This window comes from Lagopus leucura, unplaced genomic scaffold, assembly GCF_019238085.1.
Source record: "Lagopus leucura isolate 7727_CA_CO unplaced genomic scaffold, USGS_WTPT01 Super-Scaffold_100009, whole genome shotgun sequence".
Taxonomy (NCBI): Eukaryota; Metazoa; Chordata; class Aves; order Galliformes; family Phasianidae; genus Lagopus; species Lagopus leucura.
In genome coordinates, this window is record NW_024962266.1 from 2,842,634 (window position 1) to 2,857,042 (window position 14,409).

The 14,409-nt window shown below is 42.7% G+C and overlaps 1 protein-coding gene, 1 long non-coding RNA gene and 7 other non-coding genes across 13 annotated transcripts; 1 reads left to right on the forward strand and 8 right to left on the reverse strand.

Moving 5' to 3' along the window:
- Positions 1–3,268: 3,268 nt before the first annotated feature.
- Positions 3,269–8,752, forward strand: LOC122181365 (heme-binding protein 2-like). The gene is made up of 5 exons (XM_042873818.1): positions 3,269–3,418; positions 5,299–5,383; positions 5,738–5,873; positions 6,152–6,317; positions 6,597–8,752. Exons 2-5 carry the CDS (start codon positions 5,309–5,311, stop codon positions 6,769–6,771), a joined length of 552 nt encoding a protein of 183 aa, XP_042729752.1. The 5' UTR covers positions 3,269–3,418; positions 5,299–5,308; the 3' UTR covers positions 6,772–8,752.
- On the reverse strand, positions 7,610–14,352 carry LOC122181366. 5 transcript variants are annotated; one of them, XR_006179405.1, is made up of 13 exons: positions 14,300–14,339; positions 13,279–13,327; positions 12,708–12,747; positions 12,401–12,437; positions 11,834–11,866; positions 11,516–11,608; positions 10,900–10,925; positions 10,414–10,463; positions 9,574–9,622; positions 9,045–9,089; positions 8,115–8,141; positions 7,895–7,930; positions 7,610–7,724 (listed from the first exon to the last, which is right to left on the reverse strand). It is a non-coding gene; the product is annotated as an uncharacterized LOC122181366 (long non-coding RNA). The 5 variants fall into 5 exon arrangements; XR_006179404.1 differs by having other exon boundaries at positions 7,895–8,141; positions 13,279–13,322; positions 14,300–14,352; XR_006179403.1 differs by having other exon boundaries at positions 7,895–8,141.
- Positions 7,998–8,072, reverse strand: LOC122181649. The gene has a single exon (XR_006179531.1). It is a non-coding gene; the product is annotated as a small nucleolar RNA SNORD47 (small nucleolar RNA).
- Positions 9,157–9,235, reverse strand: LOC122181646. Its single transcript, XR_006179528.1, has one exon. It is a non-coding gene; the product is annotated as a small nucleolar RNA SNORD79 (small nucleolar RNA).
- Positions 10,090–10,153, reverse strand: LOC122181644. Its single transcript, XR_006179526.1, has one exon. It is a non-coding gene; the product is annotated as a small nucleolar RNA SNORD78 (small nucleolar RNA).
- On the reverse strand, positions 11,692–11,775 carry LOC122181642. Its single transcript, XR_006179524.1, has one exon. It is a non-coding gene; the product is annotated as a small nucleolar RNA snR60/Z15/Z230/Z193/J17 (small nucleolar RNA).
- LOC122181641 lies at positions 11,946–12,028 on the reverse strand. Its single transcript, XR_006179523.1, has one exon. It is a non-coding gene; the product is annotated as a small nucleolar RNA snR60/Z15/Z230/Z193/J17 (small nucleolar RNA).
- On the reverse strand, positions 12,834–12,900 carry LOC122181645. Its single transcript, XR_006179527.1, has one exon. It is a non-coding gene; the product is annotated as a small nucleolar RNA SNORD75 (small nucleolar RNA).
- LOC122181640 lies at positions 13,651–13,730 on the reverse strand. The gene has a single exon (XR_006179522.1). It is a non-coding gene; the product is annotated as a small nucleolar RNA SNORD74 (small nucleolar RNA).
- Positions 14,353–14,409: the final 57 nt, after the last annotated feature.

Here is a 14,409-nt window from a genome sequence, read left to right on the forward strand (position 1 = left end):
TCATTTGGAAAGCTTTTAGATAGTGCTCTCACTGAACAGCTGTTGTCTCATTCACAAAGGCTATCTGGATGTAGTGAAAAAACAATACTCATCATCAACTTAGAATGAGAATTGCTTTAGCAGCTGTGTCATCTGTTCAAGGCAGAAGGGAGATGCAACATTTTCACGTGTCTCTTGTAACAGGCAAAAAGCACATGGACAAAATACAGACAGGTATTTCCAGAAAGCAAAGGATTTATGGCTGAAGGCCAACCAAATAATGGCAAGTTGCTGTACTGACATAAAATGTTACAGCATAAGGTCCAAACACCACCTCATTAGAGAGATCTTCCATTTACAAGGGATAACATGGAGACTTCTTGGAACAGCACTTCAGTACATTCAACTGCTTCTTCAGAAGGTAGTAGTCTTGTGTTATTCCCATTCCCTTACTGGAAATGAGAAGAAAATAGAACTTGCTAGAAGCTTTTCTCTTTCTTTAGAGCAAGGAGATAAGAGGTTTAAGCAGATGAATTAGAAAGATAAGGATCATCTAATCATATAGAAAGACTCAGACCATTATTTTCAGTAGCTAGAAACATCAACACCTACTTTCTCTGTTTTGAAGTAGAAGCTTCTGCAGCAACTCATAGGTGTTTGCAAAAGCAAATGCATTTATACCTGAAGACTCCCAGTTCTTTTAAATCAGAATCATCAAGTGGAAGAGCAGCTGATGCTGGGAGAAGCTTAAGCAGGAAAGCAAGATTGCCTGGAGCATGTGAGCAGCGTGCATTCCTCTCAGTCCCTTACACACCCTTTTTTTCATATCAGTATACAGACTTCCCAGTTAGAAGAACATGACTCAAAGTTATCACTAACTATACTGTAACAAAACATTTTCCATGAGTTTGTCTAAGGCTGACACAATTAGGCCAGTGGAAAAGATTCATCAATTTGTGCAAGCAATGTGAAAAGAACCCCTAGGAATAAAGGTGACCTAAAAAACACTTGCATACATTTGACAGCAGTGATTGTAATTACGACAAAGAACAAACCTAGGCATTTTTGCTTTACAGCATGTTGTTTAAGGGCTTGTCTAGGCTTGTTAATGACAAGTGTAGCTAAGCCTACACAGAGGAAAAATGGAAACCACCAGTACCACAGCTTTGTCCTTGTATTTATCCAATAGAAGTTGGTAGCCTGAAATACCACGACTTAAGTTCAAGCGCACTACACTGTAACACACACAAGTATCTTACGAGAACAGTCAAGTTCCAGCTACAAACAGCAAGCTATAGCCTGCAAGCTTTTACTCTCATTACTGCCTCTTGAGCTTACAATACAGAAAAATATTGCTTTGTTAGCTATTGTACAGAACACCAGCCAAGTCCCACACATACATACATACAGATGAGATACTGAATATTGTCTGCTTAATTAATATATTTTAGAGCTCTTCTGTGAGCAACAAGTCTTTTATCTATGTTTGCATTAGAAGTATAGTGTACAAGGAGAGGTTGATGTTTATGAAAGCATACTTATGTAAGCTTCTATTATGATATGGCTTGCTTTCCCCATGTAGTAGAGATAGACAGACACACCAGCAGTACAGACGAACATCCCTGCCTGTATATTCTGCAAACTACCAGGACCTCAAGGTGCTAAAACAGCTTTCTACCGTTATTTTTTTGTGTAGCAGACAATGGCTACAGATCAGCGTGCTCAGGTGTTACCCTGGAGATAAAACCATGTGCCAGCTGTCATCCTGCCCCTTCCCCCAGTTATTTATGATACAGGCACATATATAGTTATGTACTGAATGCATGTCCTCATGGCTGCCCTGCTGCCCTTCACAACTGTTGGCATGTCTTCACAATGCATCCATGAGGAACAAGAGAGGGTTGAAAAACAACCTCTTGGGGGAACACTGATGATTGTTCTCAAACCTCAGGCTACTCCACTGGGAACAGTTAGCTCTTTGTTGGGGACAGAAACATCAGCTGGGCACATACATACTGACTGGGGATTTGTTCTCTGCTTCAGAAACAAAACAAGAATTCAGTGGGCCTGTGTTTATCTACATTTTAGTCGCCCTCCATTTCAAGGCAATACTCCTCCATGCATGTGAGCAGGGCTAACGGTTGAGATGGACCAAAGTAGTGTGGCAGGATGTAGTCCTTCCATGGCCTTCTCTGCTCTGGAGAAAGTAATTATCAGCATACACTTCACAGGAAATTTAGGGTGACAGAATAATTTAACAGCTAACCTTACAGAAGCAAGTGCAGCTCCAATGCAAACTCCAGAAAATAACAGCTTCTCTGTCCCCAAAACACCTTGGTGATGATTTTCCTGTTTGATCCAAGCAGAAAACAGGTGGAACAGTTTACTCCACAGGAAGAGTTAAACCTGCAGAGAACCTGTTTCAGGCCCTAGCATGTTCTAACCGGCTCAACTAGTAAATTCCTCTTTACACAACCCTATTTTCATGGCATTAGATCAAGGTTTGCAAGTGCTACTTGCATATACTTTTTTTTTTTTTAATTGAACCTTTTAGAATATAAGTGTATCAGCCAGCACCCTGGTATAGATCTCTGCAGGCAGCATGTTTTCTATTAGAAGTCATTCCCAGCTATTGATTTCAAATGTCTCAGAGAGCTTGGGTGAATCGAGCTGCAAGAAATCTGCGTGAAGTGTGGGAAACATGAGAGGTGTTCTTAGAAATCAAATGGTGAAGTTTAATTTGCCCTATTGTGCTGGCATCTAAATATGTCGAGAACTGCAGCTGGTTAAATGGAGAGTCCAGCTTCACTTTGTGTACTATAAACACAATAGAATTTCACAATAGCTCTGTATAACCCCTTTGTGCACATATCCAAGAGCTAAGGGGGCTGACCTGCCCCCAAATGCCATTCAAAACAGCCGGCTATCAGAGAACACTGTGCTTTTCATAACACGTCAGCAGAAATCTTGTGAGGATGGTCTTAGCTGTTTACAGCCAGATTTGTACCCACCATTTCACACCAGGGTTAAAAAGGAAAAGCTCTCATTCTCTAACATCACCTTCTGACCTGAGTTGGAGGGGTGTGACATTATTTTTTTGTACAGTTCTTTCTCCTGGGAGCGCGAAACCTATTGCTGAGCCAGCCCTAAGTAGGCACGGTGCCATAGAAGCGGTGGAAGTTACACAAGGGTGTGAAACTGCTTATGGAGCCAGATCACACATCGGACCCAGTGCTGCCTGGTGGGCAGGAGGTGGAGCTTTCGGCCTTTTGTGTGGAAGATCTCCAATGAGACCCAGAGCTCCGGTTTTCCTAACAGCATCCCCTGCAGCGGGGCTGAGGCATGGGCGGAGTCTGATCGAACTAAAATAAACACCAACTCGTAGCACCTCGTGGGTGCGCGCAGCCTCCGATAGCTAGGACAGCCTATTCACCAAAATGTAAGTACATCCACTTTCTCCGCTCTTAAATGCAACTAACAGCTCCATAGAATGGCTTATTCTTGCTACGTTTACTCACTGCATCAGCGTAAGCTGTGGCGATGCCTGCTGTGCTTTCTGTCCTTTCAGCCTTTGTGTTAACAGCAACAGGAAACGACTTCTTGGGTTAGAGATATATTAATACAATAGAAAATCCAAAGCTAAGCTTTACTGCAGGTCTAAGAATGAATTCAACTCTATATTTGGAAGACTCGTTTTCCTCTCTCTTCCCCAAAAAGAGCTGTTTTATGTACATAATCCAAAAGTATTTCTTGCATGCAGTCATGATGGTTTTGGTTGCAAAGTTACAAAGTGCTGTGAGCAGCAGCTCTGAAAACGTGTCAGGACTGGCAATTACAGAATCAGACTAGCTAGTGCAGCTATGGAAATGGAGGAACATTTATTTCTCTGCTAGGGTACCAGCAGCACATGAATTGTTTCCTATCAAAGTGTGACAAAGAGAAATAAAGGGAAGTGCCAACCAAGTTTTTTCAGCTTTGTCTTTGAGATGGCAAAGGATAAAACATATCCACGTATTAAGTTTCAGTATAGATTGTTCACATTTGCTTCTAATAAAGCAAATGGATTCCTGCTTCCTTGTTATTTTTGATTTGTAAGTACTACGGACAGAAATCGTACTAGAGTGGAACAGTGCCTTGTGGTCTAAGTGCTGACTGGGCAGTTATGCTGTATGTTAAGGCTGGGACATGGAAAGGGACAGTGCCTGCTTTTAACTGCTGCCATCAGGTCCGTGTTACATCACTCTCGTACTCACTGCTGTACTACAACTCTACAGCAGCTGCTAGATAGCGCTTTTCAGCATGCGTGTCTGTATACTTTAAGGATTGTAAATGAAAGCACTGCCAGCAGTTTGGGGTGGGTTTTTAAAGCTTCTCACCCTTATAAATCCCAAATAGAAAATTCCTTTTAGCCACCTCACAAGCAAGATGTACAGGGGAATCAAAGCAAGGCGTACAGGGGTATCAATAGTATTCAACTCTAGTCTCTAGCAGCCTGTGGGCTGCAAGTGTAATATACACCATATTCATGGCTACCAGGCCACTGAAAGCAAACAGAAAGCAGTCTTGGTTTTACATACATAGTCGTGGCCTGATGTTCACAAACCACTGTGTTAAAGGCAGCGTAACTCAAGACTTTTAAAATATATTTGTCATGGATTGCACATGGTGCACCACTCATGTTAGATACCGCTATCAGTCAGTAACAAAACATGGACACTGTCTTTGTTGGTAATATGAGGTGGCACGCTTTCACCTTGTCACTCAGAGCAGTCAGGTGGGAGATGCTATTAATTACATTCATCCACCTTGAATGCTGTAAGTCTATGAGGAAAAAAAAAAGCAGTCACGGGGCAACAGCTTCTTGTGAGGGCAGCTGTAAGCAAAGAAATGCAAAATAACCTCAAAGCTTGTTCTAATGCCCAAATCACACAAAATTGAGTTGTGCTTTGAGAAGATGGCCCACTGTGACCTCATTATCAGCACTCATGGTGGCTTAATGACATGCTGCTTCTGCAACATGAAATGCATGCTAGGGATACTGTAACATATAAAGGCAGACTTTGTCTGGATATGGGTTATGTAGTGTCATCTATTGAGTAATGACAAAAATTATAAGCCAAGGCTCTTAACATTTCAAGCTAGAACTTCAAACCTCACAGTTTTTTGCTTCATATTGGAGCTGAAAGGTGTTACTTACCGGTTAGAAACCAAAGGATGAGGAAAACCTGTTGAAATTAAGCAGAAAAGCCTTACTGTTTTCTCACATCCCATCTATGCCGCATTGACTGGAGAGGCCAACAAACTGTGTCTCCTTTTCAGATCTGGCAAGATGATCAAATCCTTCAAGCAAACGTTTCTGTCCCTGGATCTGCAGTCCCCTAGGTGGAGCTCAATAGAGACCATGGTAAGTGCTAAAGGCCTGGGAGAAGATTCTCTACAGCCAAGGTGCTGCAGAGCTAAGGTGGATTTGGGATTCTTTGATGAGCAATGAAGAAACGTTGCTATGAACACTGCTCATGCCTAACAGCAAAGTGGGAAGAGGGACACTTGTAAATTCTAAGCAACTTGTTCTAAGGCAGAACAGTGTAGTTTTGTAATGAAGAAGACAAAGTTTGATTTCGGGGTGTGCCTGCGGCTATGAGGCTGCCTGGGGTTTTCTGATCACAGTGCTTTAATGCTGATTTGGGAAGAATAGCTACCCTTTTGTGTCATCTTCAGTATTCTGCTTGTGGTCACTGTAACTTCTGCTGCCTCTCAGGCAAAGGACTCCGAACTGCGCCAGTATGAGACAGCCAAGTGGGTCAGCACAGTCATTAAGGGAGAGACCCAGAAGGAAGCAATGCGCCAGGGCTTCTGGAAACTCTTCCACTACATCCAGGGGAAGAATGAGAAAGGTAGGACACACTGGTTTTGAACTCCCACTTTCAAATGCGAAACTTCAGCTCAAAGAACCACATCAGGATGGATTTGCATCCCAGGCAATGACTGTCAGTACAGAATTGCTCTGCAGATAGAAGCAGAATCATGCAGGGCAACATAAAAAACAGATTTTTTCAGCTGCAACACCGAGGCCACCTTAGCACCTGATTTTAGGCTAAGCCTGCAGCAGTCTTTACACTTGCATTCACCATTTTTGCTTGCAGCTTACTACGGATCTTTCATCCTTCTTTAGAAATCAAGATTGATATGACTGTGCCAGTGACATGTCTGGTAAAGTCTGGCTGTGCAGACTTCAAGATCTCCTTCTTCGTGCCATTTGAACATCAGGACTCCCCACCACAGCCCACTGACTCCGATGTGTTTGTCGAGGAGCGGAAGGCAGCCGCCATCTTTGTCAGGTAAGCAGCACGGGTGTAGCTGACAAACTAAGAGCTGCACTATTCTATCAACTTTGTAACTGTACAGTGAATATACCATGCTAACCAGGAGCCTGGAGTTCCGCTATAGCATGTGCCTGTACACTGACAGGTAGTTCTAAATACAAATTGTATGAGAATTGCTCAAATACTGATGCTCCCCATCCCAGCACTTCTGGGAAAAAAAAAAGCAGAGAACAGTTGCATTTTGGCCTGAACTCCCAACAGAATGAAAAAACCTTTCCTTTTTACTTCCACCAGGTCCTTCGGTGGATTTGCCTCACCAGATAAATACGCTGAAGAAGCTGAAGCCTTGGCTAAACTCTTAAGGAACAGAGGCCAACCATTCCATGAAGATTTCTTTTACACAGCAGGCTATGACAGTCCCTTCAAGCTCTTTAACAGGCACAATGAAGTGTGGTATTTTAGGAAATAATCCAGAGTCAGAGAATACTAGGAGGCTACTAATCAACTCTGAAGGGAAACAGACCCTATTAATGGCTTTTGCTTTACTGCAGAAGATACTTGTATGCAAACACAGGAACATCTCTAACTGATTTTATCTATGATGAAGTTACTCTGGCTAAAAACTCAAGTAGTTCACACCAGCTGGAGTGGGAGGGAGATGGAACTCAATCTTGTTCCTCTTAATCAAAAATTCTGGGAAGCATCAGAAAATATTCCTGTAAGAGTTATCTAGTTTTTCTTCTTGTTCAAAGTGCTGTACAATAGCTCAAATGTTAAGAGCAGCAAGTTTCCTTTTTCATCACAAAAAGATGGGGGAAGAACATTAGTTTTTCCAGAAAATAATGGCATTAATGAGTTTTGATAACCGATATGCCTTAACAGGCTCTAGTACCATACAAACATTTCTACCTTTAAAAGAGGACTGGATTATCCAAGTCTCCCACCTCTGCTACCATTTTTCTTCCTCACAGAGGATGGACAGTCATACCCCGTCCCAATGCCACTGACCAGACCAGACTTCATCCAGCAGAAAAGAGTTAATAGAATCCAAGCCCTGGGGTGGTTCTGTGAAAAATCTGTTCTGCTGTTTTTCTTTTCAACTTCACCCAAACCTAGGTATTGCTCAGGTCAACTCCACTCTGCCTTAACACTCATATTAGCTACACTCTACAGCAGAGAGCACTTGCAGGACTAGCATTTCTTTTAACTGGCTCCCTGCACTAAACCAAGTATTGTAGCTTTTATCAAACACACTAGAGCTACTTCATAGCAAGCAATCAAAACACAAAGCAGTTCACAACAACAGGTAGAGTTTATGAGATTTTATTGGCTCCAGTCAGTGTATGAGGCGATGTTAACATCACAAAGTCTTGTTTGAATGCCGCTCATGTAAGTGCAATCCATTATCCTGGGATCTTCCACCTATTAAGTAAGGCGTAAGAACTGTTACAAGGCACCAAACCAGTACAACAAGCTTACTGGAACAACTCAGACCTTAGGTTTTCATCTCTGTTCAGTGAGAGAGTTCAAGCTAAGGTTTTAATCATCATCATCTGTTCCAGCAACTAAGTTTTATTAATAGCTACACTCACCTGTTTGCTCATACAGTTCCAAAGTTGCATCCTCACCTAAAGCAGGAAAACACACTTAGCATGCAGTGACACACCTGCCAAGAGATCCTCTCAGCAGCTGTGTAACCTCAGAAAGAATGGAACGGAAATGGTAATATCACAGAAATTCATCTGGCAGAATCAAGTTTCATCAGTGGTTACCAACACTCCCAGAAGAGAGAATTAATCTGTGTTATCTTACGCAGTGAGGTGGCAGAGCAGTCCTTTCCTGAGGAAGAGAGAAATTGTTTCAGAGTAAGATATCACTATATGTGTGTTTATAAAATATCAAACTAATTTTAACCTATACAAAGGCTGGATTTCAGCTGTCAACTGGCAACTTCAATTTGTAACACCTAATGTAATATTAAAAATCTTATAATCCTAAATGAACTGGAAATACAGAATCACTAACACCAGAGGAATCAGAAAAAGTTGGCTACACTTGCTTAATGGTACTTTAACTGAGAGTCATTTTGTTGGAATGAGCTGATACCTACAATATAAGCCCCATAAAACCACTGGAACAAAGTGCTACAGCAACCAACTCAATCCTAAATTTGTGTACCTCCAACATAAGCAAGATTACTATTATTCTACTATGAAGTTTTTGCCAGCTAAAGAGTATTTTTATTCCATTTCAAGTGTGCAGCAGTATTAGTGTCAGTTCACAGAACAGCCAGGTTCAGGTAGGTAGGTGTTGAGCCAGGAGTTGTATGCCTGCTGCTGTGCATTCTGCTGTATTAAACTGTCAACATATTGGCTTAAGTAGTCCCCACTGATTCAGCTTTTATGATTTTTACTGTGTGAAGACACCAAGCAATAAAAAATGTTTTTTGAGCCACTGTGGCCAAGCCTTTTCTTCATAGAAACAGAAGACATGAAGTTTACCAGTGACTACAGTTTAAGAATTATCAGGCTACCAGATTTGCTGGGAAAGTTCCTAACTCAAATTGAGAACTGCAGCTCACTGTTGCTCCATGCACACAATTTTATTCTCCCATCAGCAGGGATTGCAAGACTCGCAACAAAATACACACAAATCGACTTTCATGCACCACCACCCTTACGACAACATCCCAGAGATTAGTGGACCTCATAACCTCCAAAATATACTCTAGTTTAAACTTACCTCAAAGTTGGTGTTATTTCTCACATGCTCCCCTTCAGCTTCACTCTGTAACAATGATTTTTTTTTATTAACACTCTGCTTGGCAGTGTTTCAAGAAAGACTGAAATCTGTGTACTGTTTCAGATCAAAGGTCCTCCTCAGTCTCTTTCGGAGAGATTCCCATTGCTTAGAACTAATCATCATGAACAGTACACGCTTAGAGAAGCTTGAAGTTGTTACTGTTGTTTTCCCTTAGTGGACACTCAGTATTTCACACTTTGCCTCATTCACATGAAGTAAAAACTCATTTTGCCACAGAGACAGTAACTTATTACATTATTCAGTAATAATCCTTGCAAAAACCCACTGCATGAGTTACCCAACAAACAGTTGAACAGTAACTGTACTGTTTTCTATCAGCAGCAGTCACTGATGCAAGCTCTGCACTGCTAGGCTTAGGCGTTCTTTCCAACAGAAGCACTTACATATTTCAACTGGTCAACACATCTCATTAAAATATTTCATGGCAACTGAGAAGCAAAGAGCTTACCAACCAAGTATCTGGCACAAAATCTTGGGCAGTTCTTCCGTTCTCACATCTAAGATAAACACAAGGATGTAAGTTCTTAGTACAATGCTAGTGCTGCATTACAACCACAAGACATCCAGAAACTTCTTTTTCCTTCTGGAAAAATTATCACCACCTGTCTTTGGTGATTCCACACATGAATTGAAGCTACTGGTGCTCACAAATGCAATCAGCAGACGAACATCTGCCATTTATCTGGCAGCACAGAAGCATTCACATTCCACCAACTCCATCCCAGAAAAAAGCAGCAGCTACCTCCAAAGCATTCTTCTCTAGGAAAGATCCTAAATTAATGTTCAAAAATAGGTAGCACTTTTCCTATACTCCCCCCCCCCCCCCCCCCCAGAGAGCAACTTCTGTAAAAGCCTCAAAGAAAAGTAGCTCCCCTTTATATTCATTGCTACACAGAATTCCCTCCCATTGCAAGTTATTAATGATCTATTACCAGCACACCTAGGGCTACTGCCAGACACAGGGTTTTTCAGTGAAGAGAAGTCTACATTAGTAGTTTCAGGTCAGACATTTGACAACATCATTATAACCCTGTAAGACATGCCTAGCCTGTCTGTGCAATTACATTCTTTACAGAGCACTGAAATAATTGGAGCCTCAAATACGAAATTCAATTCCCAGTACCTTGGTAGGTGAAGCCTGCTGGCTGCTATAAAATTATCTACTGCAGGAGGTTAAGAATAATCCTGCAGCTACAAGATGGCAGCACAATTAGAGGCTAACATCTAGCATCTTCCCCATCACACGCACACAGTCATGACCAGTAATAGAAATTCACTGGCTACTCACTTCTGCCTGCAGCACAACCAACTGCACCACTTCACAGTTCCACAACAGTACTAGAAGAAAAAGTAGTCAGGAGAGCACAAAAACAAACACAGAAGAATGAAATCTAGTCAGATGCCTGAAGTCAGATAGAGCTAATTGCAGACCTCCATGATTGAAGTCAGGGTATTTATGTCTCATCACACAGGCAGCCTACACATCCAGTCACTGGACAGCTATCTGCTCTGGGCTATGGCTGCTTTGGGAACAGGATGGACCCAGATGTGCTGTGCTATCAACAATTTCACAAGCACACATGCAGATTAACAAAGCCAGCCCATGTAGGATGGGCCTTTATCCAGCTCTTCTTTTACACATCCCTCTGCACTGGCTGAAATGCAATTAGCAGCCAATGCTGCCCTCTTTCCCCGCCCTCAGTTGAGTATTTCATTTCACAGGCACATTCTACACTTGTTATGCTAACACTCAAAGTTAAAAACAAGTACTTACGTCTTGATGAGAAGCACTTTCAAAGCCTGCAAAGGAAAAGCTGCCATTAGATGTGATCCGACAAAAATCTTTAGCTCAAGAACAACCACCTCAGTCAAATACTGTATCAGTGTTTAGTCAAGTTTTATCCTCACTGGGATCAGAGACCTGATTCAACATCATTTACAGCAGACTGCAACATTCCCATCCTTCACAGGGGAGCCCAAATCTACCCCCCAGCTCTCCTCAGCATCTTTGGGATCTTACTCCTCAATTGCTAGAATTGCAAAAAGCAGAGAAAAAAACCTGCAGTAACCTCAACTCCATGCAAACATTCAAGTTGGCCTAAACCAGAAAAAGCATTTCAGATACTAAATTAGCACTGCTGCATTTACTGCTCAAGGCATTTAGTCTCAGCAGGAACATTCTAGAATCTTAACACTTCACAAAGTTTCTACTTTACTGGGAAGTATACAGGATCGTAAGACATATTTAGGGCACGTGTCTTTGCTGCAAATTTTCCAGAAGCAATATGGTTCTGCATTTTCCAAATGCAAGCCTAAATGTAGCACTGTAACTGACCTAGTCCACAAAAGCAGCACAGTCAAACACAGCCTTCTAAAATATGTTTAATTACCTTCAGTTATAACAGCAGCATGTTCACCAACATCAGAAAAGGTAAATCAGCTCTGCTGGGCACAGGCACTCTTCCATCTCCAGGCTGGGCAGACTGTAAAGCAACAACATGGTGAATACAGTGTTTCACCCAAGCTTCCCATGTGAGCTGTCTGCCAGAATTACCCCAGGCACAAGAGGCTGCATCAGATAGGAGCGAAAGACCAGTAGAGTGATCATCACAAGTCATCTGCTGAACTATGTTGTCATCACACACAGCCTTCTGACGGGTCAGGAACAGAAAGCTAGTTTGTGCAACTGCAGTTAATGCAATATTTACCTTGCACATTCATCTCGTGGCTTTTCCCAGTGCCTGCAACAAAAGAAAATCAGATTCCCTCCGCCTTCTTAGTCAAGTCTAGACTCCCTAGCAAGGAGCCACATACAACAGCAAGATACATCAGATAGGAGCGAAAGACAGAACATGGCTCATCATGAGACAATCTGCTGAACTATGTTGTCATCACTGTATCTGCTTTGGAGTAATAGTATCAAGCAGTCATCTAGCAAGGACTTTGAAAAGCTCAAATTCTCAAAATGAAACATGTAAAATCTCTGTACTTTGAAATAGTACTTTTCTAGTATATTTGTATATAAATATAGTAATTATATAAATTTTATTTATATATTATTTATATATTTATATAAATTATATAAATATAGTAAGTATATAAAATAGTAATTTGAAATTAGTGCTTGAAATACTAACAAGTACCCATTTCTGTGCATCAGGGGCAATGAATCCCAAAGCACTGCCATCCCATTTTATGCATCCCACCCTTTTCACTGCAGTGACTCAGCAGCTACACAGAACAAACCCAAACACAGACTGCACAAAGCTTCTTACCAGGTGATGTTTCTTCCATGAGTGCATTATTCAAATCCTGGAAGAAAAAAAGCTTATGAAAGTAAATTCAAGGCCAAAATATTTTAATCAAGGTGAATTTTAAGCTGCTGTGCCTCAGATAGAAATTATGGTGGTTTGAGCTCTCATCATTTCCTTGGTCAAGAGTAGCAAACTATACAGTCATCATTGTGGCACCAGAGGATTAACTTAGGGAATAAAGTCTGCCTACTGAGGTCATTACAATAAAAATAAGACCTAAACAGTGAGCCCTTAAATGTTTGATTTTTTTTTCCCCAATAAGTTTTACCTTGTGAAGTAGCATCAAGTCTTCATATTCAGCAGCAGGCCTGAAAGTCAGACAGGACATCATCAAACGCCTGCAGAACTAGGGAGCATCTCCAGCTGTCACTGCAGTGACAGTAAGCATGGAAAAAGCCTCAGCACAGAGTTTTCAGAAATCACTTCTGTCCACTACTCTAATACTGAAAACATCACAGGCTCTCCAGTTTAGTGATAAATCCTGATCATTACAGGTCCTTTTTAGAAACATGCATCGAGCATGTTTTCCCCAATCTGTTGGTGTGGATGGTGAAATATCAGTAATGAACAGACACACATCTAGTGTACTCTTGGTCTGGTTAGAAGCTGAACTAATTTTCTAGAACCAGGAGCCTGAAATTCAATTTCCAGCAAAGGAACATGTGGCTTTTCCCAGCAGTAGAATGAAAATTGCTTAAGAGACATCAGAATTGCTTTACACAGGTCCTGCAATTTCTTCCTGAGATAGAAGAGAAATCCAGGCTAGTTGCTCTAAGTGCACCCACACAGTACATATTATTTTTTAATTTAAGCTCTATATTCCAAAAAACAGCACTCACCTATTTTGAAGCCGCAGGAGAGAGAAGAGTGTAACCGGTTCATCCTACACTGAGAACAAAAGAGCATGCGTCAGCTTTTCTATTAAGTCTGAGGATATTATCGTCACACATTCCCTTAAAAAAAAGGAGGAAGGGCAACTCAAAGCAACACCCTGAGTCTCGCTGCAAAGCTTCCCCTTACTGAAAGGACACCAACTTGGAGACAAACCCACCCACATAACTACTTGCCCGTATTGCTTACCAGGAACAGGTCAGAATCACTGAACTGTTCCAACTGACTGCAGCCAGCGGGTGGATCCAGCAGCACCAGGAGCACTGAACACGTGGTGCCTCAGCCACTCCATCTGCCTGCCTGCCTCCCTCCCCGGTTCCACGTCCAGCTCAGATATGTTGGTACTCATCAGCCTCTCAGATGTCCCTACCAACATAGTTTTCATCATGTGCGGGCACATGGAATGCCAAGGGAGCTCTGATACTCTTCCAACAGCACAGGAGGTTCGAGGCCTTCTAGAGCTCAGCCTACAACCCGAATAAAGGAGCAGGGGTACCTCCTCACTTACAATACACATTTGAAAGCCTCCCCAGAAAGGGTTCTCCCTCCCCAACGTCACTAGAACCACTCGTTCACATCCGAGCAGGCAACAGTGAGCCCTACCACCTCCCGGAAATCTTTAAGTAGAGCTGCAGAGCGCAACCAGCCGGTGCTCGTGTCTGCACCGTCTATTTTCCCCGTGCGCTTCGCTCTGAGCTTTTCCGAGCTGCTCTCGCCGCACAAAGCAAAGCGGCGGCAGCGAAGGGCGCTCCCACGCAGCCGCTCCCGCCTTCACAGTGAGCCGAGGCCTAACGGGCGCGCCGGGCCCCGCCGCCACAATCCGTCTCCATCTTCCTCCTCCAGCTTCCATCGCGAACCAACAACGACCCGCAGAGCCTCCACACCCCCCACCGAACGCGCCGGAGCGGGGCTGAGCGGAATAACCCCACACGCCCGCCGCCGGCAACACACAGAGCTACGTAACCATACCTGTTCCCGTGCCACGAGCGGAAAGGCAGGACGCGTGCTTGCGCGCCCCTTATATAGCCCCACTGCAGTCACGTGACCACGGAGCGGCCCCTCCCTCCGGGCTGGGGCGG

Excerpts from the sequence above, each read along its gene's own strand:
- LOC122181365 (XM_042873818.1), top strand. The coding sequence starts at position 5,309 with ATGATCAAATCCTTCAAGCAAACGTTTCTGTCCCTGGATCTGCAGTCC. Across the intron at positions 5,384-5,737 it reads GGAGCTCAATAGAGACCATG|GCAAAGGACTCCGAACTGCG; the intron begins GTAAGTGCTAAA and ends GCTGCCTCTCAG. Across the intron at positions 6,318-6,596 it reads GCAGCCGCCATCTTTGTCAG|GTCCTTCGGTGGATTTGCCT; the intron begins GTAAGCAGCACG and ends TACTTCCACCAG.